The 25,202-nt window shown below is 35.9% G+C and overlaps 2 protein-coding genes and 1 long non-coding RNA gene across 42 annotated transcripts; 2 read left to right on the top strand and 1 right to left on the bottom strand.

The window, feature by feature from the left end:
* Window positions 1-1,280: 1,280 nt before the first annotated feature.
* On the bottom strand, window positions 1,281-18,845 carry LOC132598726 (uncharacterized). 39 transcript variants are annotated; one of them, XR_009566652.1, is made up of 9 exons: window positions 16,420-17,317; window positions 16,022-16,192; window positions 14,597-14,871; window positions 9,490-9,554; window positions 9,299-9,368; window positions 8,416-8,766; window positions 7,388-7,508; window positions 5,130-5,190; window positions 4,114-4,423 (listed from the first exon to the last, which is right to left on the bottom strand). XR_009566652.1 is itself a non-coding variant. In XM_060311772.1 (7 exons), exons 4-7 carry the CDS (start codon window positions 8,570-8,572, stop codon window positions 4,320-4,322), a joined length of 414 nt encoding a protein of 137 aa, XP_060167755.1. In that variant the 5' UTR covers window positions 8,573-8,766; window positions 9,299-9,368; window positions 9,496-9,554; window positions 18,526-18,845; the 3' UTR covers window positions 4,114-4,319. The 39 variants fall into 39 exon arrangements, 24 of the variants coding, with proteins under 24 accessions (XP_060167755.1, XP_060167749.1, XP_060167753.1 ...); XR_009566656.1 differs by lacking the exons at window positions 16,022-16,192; window positions 16,420-17,317 and adding an exon at window positions 18,526-18,845; XR_009566655.1 differs by lacking the exons at window positions 16,022-16,192; window positions 16,420-17,317 and adding an exon at window positions 17,331-17,464.
* Window positions 18,846-19,475: 630 nt separating this feature from the next.
* On the top strand, window positions 19,476-25,041 carry LOC132598725 (partner of Y14 and mago). Of its 2 annotated transcripts, none has more exons than XM_060311760.1 (4): window positions 19,476-19,814; window positions 20,132-20,254; window positions 23,612-23,833; window positions 24,587-25,041. In XM_060311760.1, the coding sequence occupies exons 1-4, from the start codon at window positions 19,578-19,580 to the stop codon at window positions 24,728-24,730; spliced, it is 726 nt and encodes a 241-aa protein (XP_060167743.1). In that variant the 5' UTR covers window positions 19,476-19,577; the 3' UTR covers window positions 24,731-25,041. The 2 variants fall into 2 exon arrangements, with proteins under 2 accessions (XP_060167743.1, XP_060167744.1); XM_060311761.1 differs by having other exon boundaries at window positions 19,478-19,814; window positions 23,615-23,833.
* On the top strand, window positions 20,261-23,207 carry LOC132598728 (uncharacterized). The gene is made up of 2 exons (XR_009566665.1): window positions 20,261-21,734; window positions 22,749-23,207. It is a non-coding gene; the product is annotated as an uncharacterized LOC132598728 (long non-coding RNA).
* Window positions 25,042-25,202: the final 161 nt, after the last annotated feature.

Consider the following 25,202-nt stretch of genomic DNA (forward strand, 5'->3'; position numbering starts at 1 on the left):
TTTAAGAATTTACCGTCTCTAATAATTTTTTGAAATTTTCAACCCAATAATTAATAATAAAGATAATATAAGAAAAAAATGATAATTATCTCTTGATTTTTCAATTTGAACAAATAAAAATAGTCACTATTTTTAATATAGAGGATTAGTAGAAATAAACAGAGATAGTAATAAGGATAAAACATGGAGTAACAAATAAAATGAATAAGATGAAGTAGCACCTGAGAACTTTTTCCTAAAAAATTGTAGTTTTGATATCAGTTTTTGATGGGCGCAAAAAAAATTAGATATTGATCAACAGGACAAAATTGACTCCGGCTCACTTTCGATAACATTAATTTATTTTTACTCTATCCTAGAAAGGGTCGATTCCCTAGGTATTGTTCAATTTAAATTCATTATTTACCCTTAGTAAGATGAGTTTTTAAGATTTTACTTGATATAAAGTTATCTTTTACTATTATAATATTAAAAGACGATCGGATATGACTAATCATTAAAGGTAGTATGCAATTTTGGTATTTAAAAAATAAACAACACAATAAATATTCTGTCACAATTTTATTTGATCAAAGATGTTTAGAAAACCATACTCAAGAAGAGTCGTTTAACTCCTCACTTACAACATTTCTTCCGATTCATTTTAAGTGATTTTTAAAGATTTAGCACACTCATTAGAAATTTTAATTAATAATATTAATTAAATGAATTATTTTACTGAAATATCGTTGTCTCTCTTCAAAGACTTCTTCGGACTTTGTTCATCATTTACTATTAGATACGGGTAATTTTGTGTTAGTATCCTTTTTAATTCTTAAAAAAAGACATTTTGAACCAAATTTAGAAGACTCAAAAATCACCTTAGTGGGTGGAAGGAAGGAAGTAACATTATTATATGAAATAAAACTTAGATAACGTTGGTCAAGGGCATGTCAACATTTATAGATTTTGCTTGCAAACTTACACAAACGACAACACTTTGGGATTTTTTTTTAGGCATAGATACACTTTTGTTAATTATATTTCGTAACTACAGTAACATGTATTCAAATGCAACTGTATTCCAATTCGGCTGTATTTCGCTATATTCAACTCGAATGTATTTAATTTGGTTGTATTCATTTGTAACAACTTTTACATTATATTCAACTTATTGTATTTAAATCCGGTTGTATTCAAATAACATAAATGCAAACAAATACAGGGGCATTCAGCTGTATTCAAAATTCATTGTATTCATTTCTATACAAAAAAAGAAATCTCCTTCGAAATACAAGCGAAAAATACATAAAGAAACACTCTATTTTACGCTAAAAAAATAACGAATACACTCAGATCTGAGATACAAGAAAAAAATACACTCAAATTTGAGATACAAGAAATAAAATACACTCAGATCTTAAAATACATCGCCGAAGATTTTTCCATCGGCGCCATCGTGCCGTAAGGATCCAACAAGAAACTATTTCTTTCTATGTATTCAACACAAAAACAAATACATCTCAAGCAACAACAATGCTAAATACTCACATCTGAGCAAAATACACTTTTGTTCTCCCTCCTCTTCTACGGCCATAAAAAATTCTAAATACCTTTTCCAATTTCAAACGCTACTTCAACCATATATATCCAAACAACTACTAAATGTGGAATAGTATCGAGCAATAGGCATTTAAGCAGCAATAAGCTGATGAAGCTCAATTTCTCATCGAAAAATAGGAAGAACGCACATAAGTCGTAGTCAGATCCGGCAACGGCGAAGCCCAGATGACCGGCGGTGGCTGGCCGACGGAGAAGAGAGAATGAAAAAGGAGAGAGAGCTAAGGGAGAAGAGAGAGACAGAGAGGGAGTTGAGGGAAAAGATTGATACAATTGAATAAGAGAAGATGAATTTTGAATAGTTACCTTGTGTAACTAAAATACAACATTTAGCTGCTAGATGTAATTAAACTAAAGTATAGTTACTAAATATAAATATCTATATATGTTCTCTACGCTACATAAAATTCGCTTAAAACTATTGACTTGTTTGTTAAAAGCAACTAGTTGAAGATTGCAGCGTATTTGATCAAACATTGCAAATGGTAAAAATGGAAATTTTGTAGTCAAAATCATTTTCCATCCTTGAAAGTTGAACAAAGCAAGTACATAATTGTCCCAAAAGAATGATTAAGTAGTTGGAGAATAAGAGTACAAATCAGAGGTCACATGTTCATATCCTAACGAGTAACGACATCCCTCAATATAATCCCATCTATGTTAGTTTTGGGGAACAAACTGTGCTGATGATAAGAATACCCAGTTTGTCTTATTATACTTCAGAAATTGAGGAAAAGTAACAAGCAATAGTTGTCCCTCCAAAATTATGGTTAAAAATACCTTGAGTTTTCTTGCCTTTTTGCGAGTCTATTGCTCATGTACTATCTTTCTCGTTGCCCTCTTGCTTACAAAAGAGTCCAATTTCTCTGGTGGTTTTTATCTTGTCTATTTATAGGACTGCTCCTAGAAATACTGTGTTTATCATTATGGATTGAATTGTTATGGATGCAATTTGATCATATTTAGATTTATATATAGACGACAGAAGGATCTGCAACGATCCTTGATTAAATTTTCTTTAGGACTTTGTTCTTGATTTAATTTTTTTTTTTTTGGGGATAATTATTGCAACATTTACCTTTTGAGTCTTGCACGCCGTTGAAAATCAACCATATGTTATTCGCGTGGAGTTAAAACATTAGAAAAGTAATTTTAAAGACCATCATTGATTACTTATTGTGCTTAATTTTTCTTTCAAGAATCAATATGCCATTATGTACTGATCATTAATTTGCTCATCTGAGGATAAATGGAGATGAAAGAACCAAATACTTTCTCCATGTAAAGACTAGACAAAGAATATATAAGGATCTTCCTTATTACTTGCTACATATTAGTGGTGGTGGTAAATGAGCGGGTTGAAAATGGATCAAACAAAAAGGGATCACGAACCAACTCGCTCATACTTCATATGGGTCAAAACGGATTGAGTGACTAATGGGTGTGGTCACTTTTTTTCTCAGGTTGACCATTAGATTTTTGAGAGTCCACCTAGTTAAATCATCACAAAAGGGAGAGGCTAAGCCAGAACATCTGTGTAGAAACTGCATCTGAAGACAGACAGAGAAGTTTACCCTTTGTCATTATAAGCTTCAAACATACTCCAGTAGCAGATAACGAACATGATGCGTGTGTGTGTGTGTGTTGGTGGGTGTGTGAGAACCTTAAAAGCAGCAAGACAAATAATGCACTACTTAATAAGTTTGACATACGCACTGAAAACGTCAGAACTCACAAGTGCAATGAATAATGTTTTCACTAGATTAAGTTGATTGAATCAAGATTGATTTTGCAAGAGAAGGGGAACAGTGAAAAACAGCCAACATAAGCTTAAAGCAACACACTGAGACATTGACTGCTAGTTCTTATATATCTATGTATCCAGGCAAAGGACTCCCTCCTGTTTCTTATGTACTGAAAATGCCGTGCCTCATTCACATTCGAGTAAACCAGCAAGCAAGGGAAATACCATTATTACTAGTATCAATTTTTCAAAAACAAACATATCTAGTATGTTCAAACATTTCCAATGCTGGATAGGAAGTTAAAAAGAGAGATCTGGCACGAAGACACCTGATGTGTCAAAGAGCTGGAAGACAATGCAGTTGATAGAGCTGAAAATTAAGACAAGCATATGCTTCCTAGAATGATCATCTTTAGATTGGATTTTCTCAATTACTTACTAGGCAAACAAGAACAAACTCATAGCTGCGGATAAGAAAGAGCCACTGAGATTCTTTGATACACCGCTTCATAAAATTTAGATTAAATGCTAGCTTTACTGAACCATTAAGACCAGCAAAGCTACGTCTCTCAGGCACCATGTGTTGCATTTCCACTTAGCAGTTGTGAAGTTTATAACCAAATTCTACATCCATGCAAGAGTGTCATAAGAAAAAATCCCTACAGTATCATGCCACTAAATGGATACAAGAAGATTATGCACACAACTAAGATCAGCATTCTTCCCCTCTTCCCATGTCAACAAACACATTTTTCGGCATCACAGAGCAGTACACAAAGCCAGTGATATTCTATAAATATGCATGTGTAATATGTTAGTAATCCTAAATACGAAACAAGTATTTTTACATCAGTAAGCATGATGAGAAGAGCTTAAATGAAGCCAGATAATGAAGATCCATGGAGTCGCCCCAATTTGCTTGACAATAGTGGTTGTTATTTGGTCAGTAAGCATGACATAAAGGAAAAACCATTCCCTAGATACACGAAATTGGGTCAATGGCGACAGATAAATGTGCAAGATGGTAAGATAGAAAAAATAAGTGTCGTTGCTGCATCTCAATAGCAAGGAAACTCTCGCCTGAAAGAGTTAACGTTCATAACTGAGTCCATTAAACAATAAAACAATAGCTAAGACAGAAGTCCATAATAGCATATCTCTGCGAAACAAGGAAATCTTGTTTAGATGAATCAATATCATCTTACAAAAAAATTGCATGTTGGTTTTTCAGGACTAACGTTGAGATAAGGACCTCTTAAATTGACGATTAAAGAGCCATGAAAAAAAAATGAGAATATTCATGATTTGGCAACTCACTAAGGTGTGTTCGAACAGTCTATTGGGAAGTTTTTGGAAACTGATTTTCTTTTCACTTTCTTTCTGGAAAAGAAGGTGATTAAAAAGTAAATTAACTCACAAGAAGAGGGTCAAAGTGATAATATTTAGAATTTGGGGGCTATTGTAGAAGTTGGTTCAATTTTGGTTTGAGTAAAAAAAACAAAACAACCAACAAGAGGTTGTTTTTTTTCGTTTTCTTTTGAAAAATGTTTGTTTGTTCTTCTAGAGAACAATTTTGTCTTAATCTTTTAGAAATCTTTTATTTTACAGTGCCAACATTGCCTTAAGACGCTTGAGATTTCGCGAACCGTACGGCTCGGTGATTTTCGGGTGCAGCAGAATATCAGAATCAACGAGCCAAAGACTTTGAGAAAATTTGCAAGGAAATAGCCACTCTATGTTAATATCTATATCTTCTCCATTTAATTCACGAGTGAGGAATGCTCACCAAATTGGAAATCTATCCAATTATCAGATACGCAGCCACCTGTATGGACTTCAACTTTCACCTGCAGAGTGTTAATGAGATCATCTTATATTTAGGCAAAACTATTTATTTGATTATTGTACACTAGCAAGGGGAAACAAATGGCAAAAAGCAATAAATGCAAATAAACTGAATGTAGTCCTTCTTTCTTGCCTTAAGATTTGTTGCTTAACAAGCCTTGACCGCTAGACTAAAGGCCTAAAATCATCAAGATTCACAAAATCCAGCTTTTACCCCACCCACTCCACCCCCTAATCCCCACCCCCTTTTCTTTCAATAGAGAATCTAAGACTTCTCTGGTTGGATTTATAGTGTAAATAGTTGAGAGATTACAATAATCAAAGTTGATGAGCTGTCATAAAGGGAAACAGCATAGTTCAGAATAGATCGATGTTAATGACAAGTCGATCTTCTTTTTTTGAGGAAGGTAAACTGAAAACTCTATCATGATTCATCTATTTCCATGGGAATGACCAGCTGTAGTTAACCGATTTCTTTTCCGTTTATGTATATCTTGTGATTTGTCACCTCACTGACTCACTCAGACATTTTAGATTTAGAAAGCAAATCGCACTCCCTTGGTTTAGCAGCAGCACGTTCAACCTGATTTGAACTTGAATCATTCAGAACCAGATTTTATGGGTAGAGAAGGGCCATGTTTCCATTGTGGCATCGAGCGTAAGTTCTATTGACCACCTATATATCCCACCTTTTATGTTTATCAATAATCCTATGCTTTACAGGATACTTGATTTAGTGATGCTTAGATTTTATGTGCCTGATGTTACAACAAATAAACTTTGAAGACTCACATGCATGAAACACTAAATACCCAAATTTCCCTAAGTTGCCTATCTGTTAAACATAAAACATGGAGTATTTTGATTCTCTCACCTCGAGCCAAATGTTAATTGATTTTCAACACAGCAGCCATTAGTCTAACAGGAACTAAGATCATCTAGGATAACTTGCAGATTCGGTCCCCAAACCCTGGCATCCATGCACATCTAGTCCCCATTTATTTAATCTTTTGACAACTGTGGTCCTTAAGTTCTAGATGATGTATATTCTGAACTTTCTGAGAAAAAGTTATTCATAGACAGTTGGATTCATAATGGCAAGTAACAAGGAGGGGAAAAGGTCCTGAATACACGCATGCTATTTTCGAGCTACTTTCACTCGAGATAAAACTTCCTTCACACGGTTGTCCCGAGTCCACACATTGAAGAAACTTAAAGACCATAAACAAAGAAGTTTATATTTGTTCACCGAGTGTTCAAAGGCCAGGATAGTCATCAGCAATCTATCCAATTATAATGTTCACACCATGTAATAAGTCTTTAATTGCATACTTGTCATGGCTATAATCCAGTTTCTTTGATACTATGACAAGGCATGGATCTGGACAACTCTTTTCCTTCAAGATGGGAGTGATGAAACCAAAATAAAAGACAATGACATCGTTAACATATTTCTATTTGACATGTGGTCTTCTAATAGTAAGATATCCTTTAAGATCCTGCAGGTTCTCAAACCATTAACAGACTTGCAGTACTGAAAGCTAGATTTGAGAGGAAGAAATGCAAGCAGGTGCCACACAGCTAGAGGAGATATGAATAAACTGAAGTGAATATGCTTGACACTGTATCTATAACTATAGAAACTCTTTAAAATATCATGCAATTAAATGCAAGTTTGCCAAGAGATTAACTATTTTGCATGGTTCCTTAACATATCAAGCAAATCCTTTTCAATCTTTCCGCCATCAAGCTCAAAATTTGACTATTTTGTATGGTTCCTTAACACGGCGATGAACATGTGAGTACAAAAACAGTTGACACATCCTAAAAGTCGATGCATGTTTCACATAAAGACATTTCCCCTTGTCTTGTCAAAAGAATTCCCCGCTAAACCTACCCTGTTTCGGGACGCTCTCGTGCAATACATTCTATGCCTTTTTACAAAAAATCTTAATAGTCAATGATCATTGTGCTTTAGTTTCTGAGATAAGTTTCCGACCTGTAAGAACGTGTTCATATTTTGTCCCAGTTTAAACACTAACTAATTGTGAACTCAAACAGAAACCCCCCTTTGGAGAACTGGGCCATCTGGAAAACCAGTGCTCTGCAATGCATGTGGATCAAGATGGCGGACTAGGGGGACGCTAGATGACTATATTCCCAAACACGCAAACAGAGAAATACAGAGCTATCAGTTACCTTCTGAGATGAAGCCGCGTCTCTTAGCTCGTGATGACCAAAAGCTAGAAGTTGGAGTAGAGGTTGCTGGACAGAATGGCTCTTCAGCTTGTCTTGACAAGGCAATGAATAACATATCAAGCTTCGGTTCAGCAGGATCGTCATCAGACAATTGCATGCAGATGGAAGAAACAAATGGTAAAATAGTTTCAATTATATATAGAGCACTTAACTTGTCTCGGCAAATATGATGCACGTTCTGAATCAAACGCTTCCTTAAGCATAAAGGTTACAAAAATATGGAAAACCAATACCTTCCTATTCAATTTCTGGACAATTTCTTTCTGTTTTGATTGGTAGTAAGCCCAAAACTCTTAGTCTCAAAGAAAATTATGAAATAGATGAAATCAGGAAACCAAATCATTCTAGATGCACCTTCCCAAAAAGTAATCATGCAGTGCATAGTCTTCTGATTCAACAAAAAAAAAGAGGGGGGGGGGGGGGCGAAAATGGGGGAAGAATCTACAGACCTTACATACCAAATTTAACAGTGAAACAAAAAATTTCATCAGCATTCTCCCACTTTCCAAGTGGTTGTTTTATGTTCGGATTTCACTAGTATCTAATACTCAAAAGAATCACTTACACCATGAGCTCTAAGACAACTTGATAAGCAAGTTTCAAGATTCACGATACTTAGATTTATTTTTACGCAGGAAATTCCTTTCGTTTCCCGATTATTGTGATGTCTTTTCAAATTATGCAATGTCAAATCACATTCAGGGTTTTACCAAACAAGCAGTAGGGAAGCAATCACTACATGATACTCTATAAACAAAATATTGGCTTTCTTTCTCGCTCATAGGCCATTAATTATAGTGTCTCCCCTAAGCTTCAAAAACTTACTTTGTTTTACACAATGAACTGACATTGACAAATTTTAGGTAATTTGGATTTTCAATAAAGATATGAACTGACCAGTGCAACTATACTTTAACCATACAGATAATAAAAGCTTAACCCCCAAAAAAGATTTATTATATTAATACCTTATTGTTTTATGTGCACTAACGTTCACCTTTTGTTAGGAGAAGCAGACAAATATCCTCTCTGGAATCCCGACAATGTCCCAAGAAGAAAGAGATCAGAGCTTAGACAACACATTTTGTCACCTGTGGAAAGACTCCAGAGGCAACTTTTTAACATTCTACAGGAACCGGGCTCTGAAAATATATTTGCTGATGATGACAATATTATAATTTATGGAAAGACCAGAAACATTCCTCCAAATGAGATTGGTCTTGGAGCTGTGCTGCTTGTATCACCAACTACTGCTACAGAACGCTCAACAGCTCTATCTCCAATGGAAGAAGATAATGCCTCTTCCTCAATGAATGTTCCTGTAAAAAATTCATATCTGTAAGTTCATTTTGAGATGCATGCATAAGGTTCAAGCTGGTATGGGAAGCCAACTCTTATAGTCTAGCTAGTGCAATGTTGGTTAAAAACAATTTGGGCTGTTCCAATTCATTGGATGTTCCCAATGGCAACACACAACAACTTGGGTGTTTTTTTTTTTTTAACAGAAACGACAATTTGAGTGTTTTGAGACCATCTAGTTGCCAGTTCTGCATAAATATGTTCACTATGTTGATTCTATTTTTCGGGTGCATTTAATATGTCAATTGTGATGTCAGTCACCACGTGCTTACCTACAAGTTTGTTAGTTTGTGTGGACTCCATGGTAGACTTACATTGTAACATCTCAAAGGGCATTTGACTTACATATGCTTGTCATTATAACTGTAATGGCTTGCATTATACTTTGTTTCAGGATAAACAATAATGTACTAGATCATGTGGCTATGCAAAATGATACTACTGGAAATGAGAGTGGAAAAGCAAAGGCATGTGAAAATAGACACGCTCTACCTCATATGGATACTACATCAAGGGTATGTCAAAATTGTTCTCTAAGATGCTGCTGCTATTGAATCTTCTTCTGTATACGGAGATAAAGGTCCGATTAATGAAGAAATAGGTATATACAACAACGTACCCAGTGTAATTCCACAAGTGGGGTCTGGGGAGGGTAGAGTGTTTAGAGTGTACGCAGAACTTACCCCTACCTTGGAAGGTAGAGAGGTTGTTTCTGATAGACCCTCGGCTCAAAGAAAAGCAACCAAAGCTGTCGGGAAAAAGAAATGATATAAGTAAAGAAGTAATGGCAAAATACGGTATAAAGAATGACAAAGCATTAAAAAAAAAAAAGGACAATACCATAACTACCACAAAATCATACGATAATCGAAGTACAAGAAACACAGATAATACTAGAAATCTAAGAGCAAGACACTACAAAAATAATAATACAACTACAAGTGTGAAAAGAGAAGTGTGACAATGCTCAACTACCTACTAGCCTTCTACCCTAATTCGTGTCCTCCATAACCTCATATCTAAGGTCATGTCCTCGGTGAGATGAAACTGCGTCATGTCTTGTTAATCACTTCTCCCCAATTCTCCTTCGGCCTACCTCTACCCCTCCTGAAACCATCCAAAGCCAACCTCTCACGCCTCCGCACTGGGACATCCATGCATCTCCTCTTCACATGACTGAACAATTTCAACCTCGCTTCCCTCATCTTGTCCTCCACCGAGGCCGCCCCTCCTCCCTCCCCCCCCTCCCCCCCCCCCGGGTCCCCAATCTCTTCATTTCTAATCCTATCTCTCCTTGTATGCCCACACGAGGAAATAGGTCAACTTTAGAATAAGGCATGCTCAACCACAAAAAGCTTGAAAACTAAGTGGTCCAAAAAGTTTCTTCGATCTCTTATAACAAGTCGATAAGCCACTACACCTTCCAATAATATTTACACTAAAGAGAAGTTAGCGAGCCATCAATACAAAATCCAGGAGCAATCACAAATGCCCTCAAGTAGCAACATAGCACTCTTCAAAATAGATCTATACTCTTATATGACTTGTTAAACTTTGAAGTAATTAAGAAGTAGACACAGTAAAAGCAAAAAGACAACACTCTTTTGTGACATTCATGATTCAACTACCTATACTGCTACAGTAGTAACAAGCATTGCAGAAACCGAAAAAATGGATCGACTATTCACAACCATAAAACTTCTTAGAAGGCCTGAAGTACTAAAATAAAAGAAAGGAGCAAAGAGAGTAAAATATATTACTCCTTAGAAAATGAAAATGGGACGTCGGAAAAACTGAGAACGTTAAAATCCCTGTCATTCTTTTGAACAGTGGCAGAGCAATGTAAATGATGATAGCTGAAAATATAAGGAAACAATGGTTATCGATTCATGGGACTGGATAAGCATATCTCCAAGCGTCATACAACTGAAAAAGGCTACTTTTGGTTTGTACCTTTGTTTAGTTTTGTTTGAAACTTAGGATGATCAATATACAAAATTAATTATCTCGCCGAAAAAGGAAGTAGAATTGGCGGGAGAGATAATTTTTTTCAAAAAAAAAAAAAAAAAAAAAAAAAAAAGATAAATGGTGGAACGAATATTTTCAACCATATACTACCTAGTGTGCTCCCTAATCCTGAAAGGAGTCCCCTCCTAATTTAAGAATCAGTTGACAATATTAGTCTAGTAAAAAACAATTTAATCAATATCAGACGTCCCTCTTAACCGAAAAAGATCGGGAACATTAGACATTTATATACTACTACCTTAAATCCTATTTAAATGTCATTTAAGCTCTTGGCACAAACATTAAGAAAACCATTTAATAACATTTATTATATGGGTTACTTGACTAAGTTACCCTTTATATCTCTTCAAATTACCCGTTATCTTTCCACAAACTTGTTAGATCATTTATTGGAGCAAGGGTAGATTTGGAAAAAAAACAATTAAGCCTTCTTGACTACCCAAAGTGACACTTAAGTAGCAAATTTGAAAGGCGAAAACGACATTTAAAATGAACCGAGGTAGCCCCATTTCTTTTCTTTTTTCTTCATAGTACTATTTCTTTGATATGGTAAACTTACCAGCACCACCACCCCAACTAAACCCCATACACAACAGCCCAATAGCAGCTCTTTTTCTCACATTGCTCCATCAGTGACTCAAACCTCATGTTATCTTGGAAGGTGGAGGGTCCTTACCATTAGACCACCCCTCCGTTGTCACATTTATATACTACCTATAGAAAGAGCTTTTAGGAGTTATATGTTACATGTAGTAGTCAGGTTCCGTGCTCAATGTTGCTCTCTTCCCATCACACCTCATTTCTAACATTGAAGTCCTTCTATGCCATTTCAATTAAATGCTTTCCGAATGTATCAGCTCACATGCAAGCCTCACTTCTATCATGAAAATTGTAAACACAATTGACAGAAGGAAAGATTAAACTACTAATTGTTGTTGAAGTGTGTGACCATGTCATCTAAAAGATTAAGTCGCTAGAGATAGCACAACTTTATTTACTTAAGTTATATCTTCGACACACCCCTTCACATATGGGCTCCGAGCACATGAATTTTTTTTTAATTATGGGTGACAGTAAGACTCGAATCCTGGACCTCTGTCCGCTTTAATGCCATGTTGAAGTGTGTGACCATCTCATCTAAAAGCTTAAGCAATTAGAGAAAGTACACTTTTACAACAACAACAACAACAACCCAGTGAAATCCCACAACGTGGGGTCTAGATATGGAAATGAAATAACGCAAGCGACACAGATAACATAGGATAATCAAAGCACAGAAAATAACAGATAATAGCAGAAATTAGAGCACAAGAAATTATACTGCGATAATGCGACTACTAACAAGACAGGATAACGAAACTATATACTAACATTCTACCCTAATCTGGGTCCTCCAAACCCTCCTATCTAAGATCATGTCCTCGGTAAGCTGTAACTGCGTCATGTCGTGTCTAATTACCTCTCCCCAATACTTTTTCGGCCTACCCCTACCTCGCCTGAAACCATCCATGGCAAACCTCTCACACCTCCGCACTGGGGCATCTGTGTCTCTCCTCTTCACATGCCCAAACCATCTCAATCTCGCTTCTCGCATCTTGTCTTCCACCGAGGCCACTCTCACCTTGTCCCGAATATCCTCATTCCTAATCCTGTCACTCCTGGTGTGGCCACACATCCATCTCAACATTCTCATCTCGGCAACATTCATCTTTTGAATGTGAGATATCTTAACTGGCCAACACTCCGCCCTATACAACATAGTCGGTCTAACCACCACTTTGTAGAACTTGCCCTTAAGTTGTGGTGGCATCTTCTTATTACATAGCACTCCGGAAGCAAGCCTCTATTTCATCCACCCTGCCCCAATACGATGTGTGACATCATCGTCAATCTCCCCGCTGCCTTGCATAATAGACCCAAGATACTTGAAACTACTTTTCTTCTGGACGGCCTGGGTACCAAGCCTCACTTCCAAGCCAGCCTCCTGAGGTGCTTCACTAAACTTACACTCTAAGTACTCTGTCTTGGTCCTACTCAGCTTAAACCCTTTAGACTCCAGAGTATGTCTCCAACCCTCTAGCTTAGCGTTAACTCCGCTACGAGTCTCGTCGATCAGGACTATGTCATCCGCGAAAAGCATACACCATGGCACCTCACCTTGAATTTGCCACATCAATCCATCCATCACCAAGGCAAATAAAAACGGACTAAGAGTTGATCCTTGATGCAACCCCAGAGAAAGTACACTTTTATATATTAAAATTGTGTCTTCAACAATTGTGATTTATGTTAAATCATCTACAGCAACATCATAGCCTTAAATTTTCTAAAAACTTTATCCTACGAAATATTAGGAGCACAAGAATAAAAGATTGCAATTCATTGCTTAAATTTACTTTGTCCCATTTTATTACACAGTCATCATGTATGTGCTACAAGTCGATGCTATAAAGTTTAGCTAAAACCAACTTATCATAAAAAAAATACATGCTATGGTTAAAATCTTATCATATAAATTACTTATCAAAACATAATGACCATTGTCTTTTTAATCACTACTCATGTCTACAAATTAATTACTTCTTGAAGTGACAAGAGATATTCGCTTTAGCTTATAATATTTTATGTCACTTTGATTCTAGTATTTTAGTTGTATTATTTTAACTTGTTCATTCATAATGCAATATTAGCCAAAGTATGCACAGCTTGACTTTATAAGTTTTTGTATGATTGCGAGAATCTTGATGAATCATGGTAACCATGCTTGTTCAACCTGATAAAAGACAATAGTAATCAGATAATCCCCACAGTCGAAAATAGTGCTAACAAAGAGACTCGAAATTAGTGCTAAAAAAGGAATCCTAAAAGTATTTCAAAGTTCAGAGTGCATGAGGACAGATCAAAGCACCGGAACCTGCTAATCTAATTTTAGTAACCTAACCAATATGTCAACAAGGGCTACAATCACAAGGAAATATCCAACTATTTATCCATAACTCCTCCGTATATATGTTGGTTCCACTTCATTTCCTTTTTCTTTTTTCTTCAAGCAAATTAACCTATTTTTCCTTCCTTTGCATCTTCGCAAAAATAACACGTCTGCTTCTGTCCCTTTTCCTCTTAATCTCTTGGGTAAATTATCCATCCACAAAAAAGATGTAATTAAGAGGCTATAGTTATAAGTCTTCAAGTACAGACATATTGACAATTGAAACTGCCCAACAGAGAATATCCATCTGGAAGATCAGCACCTAAGATCTAAATGAGCAAAATGTGTATTTTCATTTTTACTAACTGCTAGGAAACTAAAATCAGAAATCTTCTAGTTAACATAACAACTGCATTATTAATCTCCTGTTCAGGAGGCGTTTCCACCCATTCCAATGTACTGAAATAGAAAATGAAGAAAACACCTGAAGTACTAATAATCGCAGAGACACAATTTGATTTGTTGAGCACACACTTCAATAATCAGTTTTACTTATTTTCAACGGATTCAATACACTTCTTATTTTTAAGAGACTTGTTCTTCCAAACATTTCTTTGGCTTTCATCTAAGAACTTATTTGACATGCCACCGCTGTCTTGTTTTTGATATGTACAAGAAGATACAAATATACAACTGTTTCCTCGTTGAAAATCTTCTTTGCAGTCTAGAACTCAAATTGTGACTTTCAAACTAATGTTAATGTATGGATAATAGTACACAGCAAAGTTAGATAATATAGGCTGAACCTCTTTTGTGATTTGGTACATCCTTACATATTTCATAACCACGAGGTTCCTTATTTGATTACTGCTTGACATTCATTGCTCAAGGTCTCCAGCCAGAAACTATATTCTCAAAGAGCTTGCTGTGGAGCAAAAATAGGATGCCCAGTTAAGAGGCCTAGAGGACGACCACGGCTCTCCGCAACTCAAGGTGCAAAAGTAGGACTCCCAGTTAAGAGGCCAAGAGGACGGCCACGGCTCTCCACGACTCAAGGTACATATCTTCTTTAGTTTGTTTTGGTTAATAAATCTCCTTCTAGGAAACTCTACGAAATTGAAATCAAACAAACATCACATATTTGAAAGACAAGTTCTGGTATATCTACCAGCATCAACAAACTTATGCAGGGATAGGCATATGCCAATGATTTTATTTTTTTTCCCTTAGAACTGAGAAATCCCTTGAGGGCCAATTGCGCACAGTTCCAAACTAGGTGGATAATGGTCCGTCCCTCTATCATCCCAATAAAGTTTTTTGTTAGCCAATTGAGAAATTAGAAATAATTTACGATGGTATCTTGAGCATCCCAAACAAAAAAAAAGGCTTTGAATCATACTCCCATTGTCCAAAATTCTACTGACTTAGTACTCTTATGCATGGAGAAAAGTAGAAATCATGTAGTGTTATAGAAAAACTGGACCCAAGTATAAAGTTGAAGTCATGTTTCTCATAAGTTGAGATAGTAGAAAAATAAAATGATCTCCATATAACTTTGTTTTTAATGAAGGACAGTTGTATTAACAGAGGCTCTACGGATGTGCAACCTTATATCGATAATTTGTAGTGTAATTTTAAAAAGGTGACAAACTGGAAAAGTAGAAATATTTGATTTAAGGGGAAAGCGGAAAGTATTTTGCAAACAAAAGGAGCAGTAAATCTTTCATTTAAGGAACAATATTTTCAATTTAGGAAAGCGGAACACATTTTGCAACGGACCAGAAAGGGAACAATACAATACATAGGGAACAAGGGATCGGTTATAAAAGTTAATAGATATGTTTCTCGACATTGTAGCAAAATCATGATATTTTTATTTTATTTTTATTTTTGAGAAACTGGTACGGTTGTATTCCTCAGTAGCAAAATCATGATAATTGTTCTAGCATGATCCTTGACATTTACTAAGAAGTTTCCCAAATAACAGATTCCTTGCAGTCACATTCATAAATGTAGTGAGAGTAGCATATAGACTAAAGAGGGAAGAGAATGTGTCAATCCGCTCTACAAGCACAGAGGAATCTAATCACTTTGTGGTAAGGGAGAGCGGAGGGAACATATTACTTAAAGTAGCTTGTATGTGCATATATCATGGAAAAATATATTGTATGTGCACTGAAGTCTCAATAGCATGTTTTTTATCTCTATGTATCATTTATCACTATTTGACAAGAGTTCAGAAGTGACTCTTTAACCACCTAAGAGAACTTCTCACACCGATTTGCTGCTCATGAATATTCCAGGCAGATATCTTGACAAGGATGGAAGGTCTCAAACAGCAGACGACAGTTTACAGCCTTGGAGCTCCTCTTTAATAGATGTCCCCATATACTCCGTTAATTTGGATGACAGTACAGGTACGTCGGCCACTAAAGGATGGAAAGTTGACACATTTACAGTCAATATGGAAAACAATCTAAATGAACATATCATGGAAGATCAGACACAGACTCAAAGGCTTGAACCACAGATGGCAAAAATGGGAACTGGTTGCACTTTTCAGAAAACTTCAGACGAGAAACAACGAACATCTTAAAATTGTTACTCTCTACCTGACTGAAGATGGAACAAGGGGAAATAAATCTTAAGAGCATACTTGCATCTTACTGCTTCTTTTCTAAGTTATTCCAACAATAATGTCTTCTAAGCTACTTGATTTTATTTTGCAACATTTGCACATTGTTGTTATATCCTGCACCCAGCACAAGACACGGATGTACTAGTTACCAAATAAATTAGTACTCCTGATTGAAAAGCATTGCTGAGTTTTCAAAGAGCACTGAAATTTCTACTTTTGCCAAAACATGACAAGCATTAATAGTCATTTTATACTTCTTCCTATTGCTGGAAATCTAGTCGGAGTACTTCAGAAAAGAATCACCAAGCTGTTAAGGACTGATTACTAGAACACAAGCCTAACAATTTTTCATATGAAACAATCCAATTTACTTAACTGTCCTTCAAGTCGTTACATTTTTCTTGAGGAAATGACAGCTTGATCCTCTAAACCTTGTCATCTGCTACAAGTATGAAAAATTTATAGTTTCCTCTTGTATATAGCTGGTTCTTTAATCATTCTTAAAAATGGTAGTAATGCTCTTTATAGTATCAATTATGCCTCAAATCACACAAAGCGCGTATAAATAATTGACAGTTCACCCAGTCACACACTGGCAGACACAAAAAATGCACCCACTGCATATCTCAACACTAATTATTCAATTAGATTATGCTTACTGCTTAATTGCAGATAAATATACCATTACAGCTTCAAGCAATTATCGCATGAAAATCATATATAAGCATAGATATCAACCCGTAAAAATTACAAATAGAAATTCTAAATATGTGTTTTACAACTTCTCTAGTAGTCATTGCAAAATCAGCATTATAATCAATACACTATAATTCGTATATTGCAATTAATATCAGCGCAAAAGGAAATATTTTTCTGTCTGACTAGAAAAGATAATGAAAATATGTACAAAGGATGAAAGAGAAACATACAAATTAATTCCATCAGAGAAACGTGATGAGTTCACTGCAGAAACAGACAAATAGAAGAGCAATCGAATTTTATTAATTTGTTTTTTTGTTTTTTAGAGCAGATCGAACTTGGGTCCATTTGCTTGTTTTCGGACCATTTGCAAAAATAGTCATTTTAAAGCTCCTTTAAAAATAAAATAAAATCCAACTTTAACCATTTTATAACTATAAAATAACTATGCTTTAAAGAGTGTCATTGGACGTGGTTATTTGACCCATTTCTATTGCCAAAGGAAGGCTTTCTCCTATTAAAATCACTTTTTTTCACTTGGGATGATTGAATATTATGTTTGCTTTTCTAATTAATATAATTCACATATTTCTGAATGAAAAGTGATTGATAGAAAATTAATAGTTGAAATTAGATATGTCAGCAATAAAATTGAATTGGTATATATCCTTCTACTTATTAAATCGGTTGCATTAGTATCTTTTATAATATAAAAAAGAAGATTTTGAAACTTTATTGCAAATACATCAGTAAAGGCTTATTCTCATAGGGATAACATTACAAAAACTAGCCAATTTTAATGGAGAAATGTTCAAAATGGTCGCTTATCTTTGGGATTGAAAAATGGTCTTATATCTGTGTAACATGATATTAATGTTCACTTAAATGATATAATCTAACTTATAGTAACACGCTTGATAAACTTGACGAAAAAAAAGGCTATTAAGTGAACACAAAATGGAGAAGGAAAAACTGTGGCTTTAAAATTGGTATTAAGAAGTTTGAACCATTACGTTTAACTAATTAAGCTTCTAACCAGAACTATTATAATAATATTGAGTGCAGGTTTGAGAACTTCATATAACTATTTGAAATCTTTATGTAATTAGACAAAAATTCACTCCTTAAAGCAATAAACCGTGCGAATAAGAAAGTTGTACAAAACAAACAAAATTCCCCCAAATAACTAGAAATCTTATGTTACATAGTAAAATTAGCTCAGTGTCACATCTTATAGGCTATAGCTGTCAACATAATTTTCAATGTCATACGATCGTAATTCAATTTTATAATTATAAAGCTTCATAAAATTTTCGTAAAATCTCCAAAAGTTTAACTTACCTATTGAATATGGATTTAACCGCACCATATGAGAGATTCAAGGTGCGATAAAAGTAAATCTATACCAGAGAATACAAATTTTACCTATGAAATTCGATAGCTTGAAATCGGCACGTGCAGCTACAACGATTGAGCCTCTAGCCTTATGGGCGGAGAACCTAGCTTCAACGATCTTGTTTCCAACCTGATAGATCCGACGACTTTGATGGTTAAAGAGAATGTGGAGAGATTTTAAGGGTAGCGTCAGTCGAGTTTTGAGGATCTAGGCAACTAAGTTGTCTTTATTTGGTTTTTGTTGTTATCTCCGACGACATTGATGGTTAAAGAAAAGGTGGAGAGATTTTAGGGGCGGCGTCGGTCGAGTTTTGAGGATTTAGACACCTAAGTTGTCTTCATTTGGTTTTTATTGTTTTTTTTTTCACTTTCCTTTTTCGTTTTTTTTTTTTTCTATTTGCATCTCTTATTAATTCTCTATCTTATTAAAATATCACCTACTAAGTACTCCCTCCGTTTCAAATTATGTGAACCCATTGACTGGATAAGACACTTAAGAAAGAGTGAAGACTTTTGAAACTTGCGGTTCAAAATAAGTCTTAAATATTTGTATGGCTGTAAATCATTTCATAAAGTGAATTTGTTTCCAAATTAGGAAAGAAGTCATTCATTTTGGCACAGACTAAAAAAGGAAATAGGTTTACATAAATTGAAACGGATGGAGTATAAGTTAGTGGAAAAAAAGTTTTTTTTTTTTCCGCCTCATATTCTTCAGCAGTCGGCTTCCCATTTTCAGATCCACCCCCTCCTCTATATAACCAACAAATAGTGAATCAAGAAGAAGAAAACGGGAGTCAACCGCTCTAAAGTTGTCATATTTACAATTTGTTAAAAATTGTGGTTATATTTTAAATACATGCTAAAAAGGTTATACAATGTAAAAATTCCATCCTTGCAAACATCAAGGCCCAAAGCACTAAACAAATAAAAACCCGGCCCACGATTGGTGACATTAATGGACTCAGACTAACTAATTAATCTTACACTGAGCAAAACACGAGGCTGCTACTTGCTAATTGTGATGATTAGAAGTGAAAAAGAGAAATTACAAGTGGAGTATCAAATCAAAACATGATGAGTTGATGAATGAAAGCGATTTGTCATTTCAATTAGAGAAAGAGAGAAAGACAACAATGGCGAGCAAAGTAGAAGAGGAAGCGAAACAAATGGAAGCTGAGTTAAGCAAAACCCTAAAAGAAGGGGAAAGACTTTTAGCACCAACACGACGGCCCGATGGAACCCTACGTAAACCTATTCGAATTAGGGCTGGTTATGTCCCTCAAGATGAAGTCCAGATTTACCAATCTAAAGGCGCTCTTGTATGTAACATGATGTGCCGTACATTTTTTATTTTTATTTTTATGATAACCTGGTGTCCAGGCGAGCTTATGTGCACTTTGACTAATTCCACGCAACTCTGTCCACCAAGGTTAGGACAGATAGGAAGAAATAAACTAGTATTTTTGTCTCTGATATTGGAACCTGAGACTGCTTGGTTCTCAATACACTTTATTGACACTAGGCCATACCTGTGGCTGCTGTGCCATACATGTTTTGTGCTTGTTTTCTTTTCTTTTTCAAAATTTATGTTAATGTGTGTTTTGTGTTGATTGATTGGTGAATGGGGAGATGGCAGTGGAAGAAGGAAATGGCGTCAATCCAGGATGTTCCGCCGGGTTATGAACCGGTGGTGATGGAAGAGAAACCAAAGTCTAAAGCTGCCAAGCGGAACGAAAGGAAGAAGGAAAAGCGTCAACAGGTTAATACTTAGTTCCTCTTCCTCATTATTTCTTGTTTATTATAGTTACATAGTCAGCATTGTTTTGGTTACCAGAGGTTAGTTTATTGGCATGAACAGTTTGTTGGAAAAATACTTCCTTGCCGGTGCATCCACCATTGTGTAAAGGGCATGACATCTATCTTTTACATAATAGCTTTATATTCAGACAAAAGGTCATTAAAGAAACTGGCATTTACTGGAGTATAAATTCGGACACAGTCCTGATAGGCTTTGTTTCCGCATAGTAGTCTCGAGGTTCTGTTGTTCCTTTGTTTGTGGATGCACCAGAAAAGGCAAATAGGTATCAGTTTCCTTCCAAGTCTATCTCCCTCGAGCAAAGATAAGCAGACCCTTTCCAAAGGTTGGTATAATTCAACTCAAACAGCAAGACCAATCTGTAAGGTGTAATTTCATGTCTCTTCAGATTTTTTTTTTTTTTTTTTTGATGAAACATTCATGTCTCTTCGAATTTAAATGAAACGGACAACAAAGTTTACGAAATGCAAGCTGAGTGATGCTAATGAATTCCTACCAGCCTAACTGATGTGTGCGGCTATTAGAAATCGAGATATTACCCATTGAATCCAAAAGTGAACATATCTCAGAACTCCCTTGTCTCCCAGGAAGAGATGATTAGGGTCCTCTATGTGACCATGTCACTTTCGCACATGAAGCACCTGTTGCACAAAGTGAACTCCTTTTTCTAAGTTATCTTGGGAGAAGCGTGCTTCATGTCACTATCCAAACAAACCAAGAGACGAAGAGGGGCTAGTGGCTACTGTTTGCCAACACCCAGAGGTTCCAAGATTAATCAAGCTGCAATAATTTTATTCAGTGAAATTCCCTTTATTATCACCTTTCCACTTGATGAAGTCATTTTCTCTGTTTCTCCAAAAGATGTCAGCCCCTCAATTAACTGAATTTCTTTCAGAATCGTAATATATTATAAACATAGCACTACGAGAGTGTGGTGAAATATGTAGAATGGGATGTCAAAGGCAATTGACAGTGCCCCTAAAGTATCCCTATCCTATTCCTGTAGGTGTAGGGTATCTGTGAGATCTAAAATTACCTTCTGAAACTGATGTTCCTACTACTATTTGCTTTGTATTATTGATATTCCTACTACCATTTGCTTTGCATTGAGCTATGGATGATTTCGGGGCAAGAGGTAGAACTGAGTAGGTCAGGGTATTCCTCCCTTTAAAGAAGTGTGATCATGCCGATCCCAAGGCTTTCGTCTAGTGGTAAGAGTGCAACACTTGTGGGTACTGGCATGTTACGAGTCCGAACCCAGCCACAACCAAAAGCATGATATTTAAGTGGAGGAGCGGGCCAGTATCCACTGAGTTTCAAACAGTGCGCCAGTGGCCCTCGGGGATTTCTTGGTTTCAAAAAAGAGGTGTGACCAAGCCAAGGATTCTGTTAGAATTTTCTTCAGCCCATCTGCCACTTCAAAGTAAATGTTTTTTGAATTCTTCCTTTAAGTTTCTCATGTGTCTCCATAGTCCCACTCAAGATGTTATAGCATATGCTTTGATATCTCTTAAATAACATGGATTCTTCTCTTACCTGTTTGGTGTTTTATAATTCTTTTATAAATTAAACTCAAAAGTATCTTATGTTGCACCAGTATGGTGTTTTTAATAACTTCTGTTTTCTTTATCATTTATTTTGTTTGCTTCATGTTGGAAGGACTTTGGTCCTATAATTAGGTACTGTTTACTGACTCTACGAATAGAATTTCTTATTTTATCTTTCAAGCGTGGAAAGTGGGAAGGTAGAATCTTGGTACTGTGCATCAAATCCAAAAAAGGGTGGAAAGAGGGAAGGTAGAATCTTAAATGAGACAGTTCAAAAAGTCCTTACACTTAGTCGAAGTTGAAGGACAATTATAGGTAACACAGGTGACTAAGAACTGAAATTGGAAAATTGTGTAATACTTTTCTATTCCATCCCATCTTTGGCTTTCAGCTTTCCAGTATGCTTCTTGTCAAACTGTTATCATAAGTTGAAGACAGCTGCTTCTTGACTGTTACCCTTTTTTGGGGCAAGAATTGACTTATTACATTAACCCCTTGTTTTCTTCAAGCCATACGTACTAAACAACTGAACACTATACAGAGAAGCTATTTCTGTATGTGATTTTCTGCACTTACTACACTGTTTGAAAAGCATGCAGTTTGTTTTCTTATAACTACAGTTTTTCTTCTTAAAGTTATGTAAATACATAGTAGATAAAATCTTTCCCCATTAACCCCTCAGGTTACTAGACAATATTTTTTAAGAACGGCTGTTTTGGCGAAAAACAAGTTCTATTTGTGTAATTTCATAAGAATCCTTGCTTGCAAAAATGTTATATAGATTTGTCGAAGTGGATAGAACTGTGCTACTTAGGTGATTATGGGGCATAAAAGTTTAGGGCTATTCTTTAAGGTGGTATCTATAACAGTTTCCACTTGCTGTGGTGTAGATAAAAACTATATTGTTCCAAACTTATCGGACCTCCCTGAAAGGACACGGGGTAGGACCAAAGCAGGCATTACCTCAAGTGAGCTTACAGGAGGTGGTCCTCCTGTTTCGTGGGTACCATCTCTTTGATCTTGCAGGTTCTTCCACAATTAGACCCTAATCCTCTTTTGAATGGTAACCGAATGCAAAATTTTCCGAGAAAGTAGAAACTACATCTGTCAGAACTTGAAATTGAGAGTTTGGTAACTAGGACTACTTGAATTAAGTAAGAGCTGCAACGACGAGTATAACTGTTAGACTATTTATTTATTTTTGGTAAAGACTGTTAGACTATTTATTTCTGAGATCAGTTGAACTCTACAATAAGCAATGCGCAGAATACACTTTCTTTGCTCTTATTTTCTGACTGAAAAAGTCACTTCTGTAATCATGGAAGCCTTTTGTCTTTTTTTTTTTTTTTTTTTTAAAAAAAACAATTCAATTTGCTTTATGCTCCTTTTAGATACTGGTGAATCGGAGATGTCTTTAGGATGAAGAATTTTGGGCCTCTCGGTCATTTCATACATGTGAATAGAATTATGCAACAATATGAGTATCACATAGGCGAACTAATAATGATTGAAGTCCTAAGTTTGAGGATGTAACATTGGACAAGAGATAAAGGTCGTTTGGGTGGTGGTGAGATTGGAATTTCCTTACTTTTTACTTGTATTTTGGTATAAAGAGGACCTAGCCATTTGTGTATGTAGTTTGATGAATCTTTCGGAAGATAAAAACTGTATACAAGCTGGAACGATCTCATTGTGATATTAGTGAGAATTAATCACACAAAAAATGTCTGAGCTTGATTAACACGACTTGTAGCAGGCTGCCGCTGAAAAGGGAAAGAATCCAGAGAATGATGAAGTATCATCTGCTGACAATTCAGTTGACGGTCCAGATCAGGTTGAGTCGGTTATGTCCCAGATAAACAATCTTGCCATATCTGCAAATCCTGTTGTCCCTCCTTCAAATTCAACCGAGTCTTCTGCCATGGGAGATAGTGTGCAGGACATTGACAAAAAGATCCGAGCTCTGAAGAAAAAGGTACGTTTTCTAGTTCCCTGAGGGCATGCCATCATTTGAGCTCTATGAAGTAAGTTAGATGCATCTTACAGCATTTTAGAGATACTCGACTATCATCTTTGTTTTCGATGCCTTGGTGGAATCTATTCTCTACTTCGCAATTGCATGGTGGAAAAAATGGATGATTCGAGTTCGTTTCAAGGTAATGATGTGTTTTGTGCAGTCTTTTCTTAACCAAAGATGGTATGGGCCACTAAATGAGTTGGTTGAAATTCATCTCCTCCTTGTATGATCTCTAATCCATTATATGTCCACCTTTAAGTTGCATTTTTCAGTCAAAGGTGCTGTTTCTATTTCAACACTACTGTCAAATATCAGCACTTGGGGGGACTGTCCAACTGTGATATGAGGATTTTCATTTGATTTCTACTATTAGTCCCGTTGGGATTTTTTTAAAAAAAAATGGTAGAAGTTAGTTCCCCTGGGACTGACCAACTGTGATATGAGGATTTTCATTCTACTAATAGTCCCGTCATTCAATAACTGCAGATATTAGAATCTGTTCATTGGAAAAAAAAACTGCAGTTTTAGAAAGATGTGGATTTTTACTGCCTGTGAAAAGATAAATAAAATCAATGTACTAGTAATCACTGGTGATTTGTCTGTACTACATTCTTCTGAAGCTTGAAGGTTCAAGATTCACTTACCCGTCTCCGTTGGAGCTTTAATTTTTTGTTGAGCTCACTGAACTAACCCCTGCTTTATTTGGTGTAGATTCGGCTGACAGAAGCTCAACAGCAGAAGACTGAGGAGAAGGATATGAAGCCAGAACAGCTGGAAAAAGTGGCTAAGATGGAAAGCTGGCGAAAAGAGTTAAAGCTTTTGGAGGATAAAAAGGCTGAATTGGAAGCATCGTGAATTTTAGGCTGAAGAAACGCATAGTTTAAAGCTACGGTAGCCTGGTGGGATTTTACCGCTGCATCAATATACTCGTCACGCCCAGATTTTGTTAAGGGAACTGTGTATTTTTGTTCTTTGTGCACTGGCTAGGGCAAAACAACGGAGGATCTAATTTGTGGTATTTTTCAGGTAGTACTCCAATTTTTGAGGACATAGCTCCTGCTTGATCTGATTCATCCTTGATTTCTAAAGACGTCAAAACTAGCGGTTGAAATACCATTACTATATTAGGCTTGTGGCATGAATTTTTCCTCAAGTCAGTTGGACCACTTTTGCAGATGCAATCTGAAAAACAAAATTTATATGAAGCGGAAGTTGGAAGAAAAGTTTGTTGTGTTGTCTGGATAATTGTACATCCGAAAGAACAACTTCACTTAGGTACTCAATAAAAAAGTGATGAGACAAAGACAACCTCAGTTTTCAGGTCACG

Source organism: Lycium barbarum, chromosome 6 (assembly GCF_019175385.1).
Source record: "Lycium barbarum isolate Lr01 chromosome 6, ASM1917538v2, whole genome shotgun sequence".
Classification (NCBI taxonomy): Eukaryota; Viridiplantae; Streptophyta; class Magnoliopsida; order Solanales; family Solanaceae; genus Lycium; species Lycium barbarum.

Excerpts from the sequence above, each read along its gene's own strand:
- LOC132598725 (XM_060311760.1), top strand. The coding sequence starts at position 19,578 with ATGAATGAAAGCGATTTGTCATTTCAATTAGAGAAAGAGAGAAAGACA. Across the intron at positions 20,255-23,611 it reads AGAAGGAAAAGCGTCAACAG|CAGGCTGCCGCTGAAAAGGG; the intron begins GTTAATACTTAG and ends CACGACTTGTAG. Across the intron at positions 23,834-24,586 it reads TCCGAGCTCTGAAGAAAAAG|ATTCGGCTGACAGAAGCTCA; the intron begins GTACGTTTTCTA and ends TATTTGGTGTAG.
- LOC132598726 (XM_060311787.1), bottom strand. The coding sequence starts at position 8,572 with ATGTTAAAAAGTTGCCTCTGGAGTCTTTCCACAGGTGACAAAATGTGT. Across the intron at positions 7,509-8,444 it reads TCTGCTTCTCCTAACAAAAG|CTTGATATGTTATTCATTGC; the intron begins GTGAACGTTAGT and ends GCTGAACCGAAG. Across the intron at positions 4,424-5,129 it reads TTGGATAGATTTCCAATTTG|GCGAGAGTTTCCTTGCTATT; the intron begins GTGAGCATTCCT and ends TAACTCTTTCAG.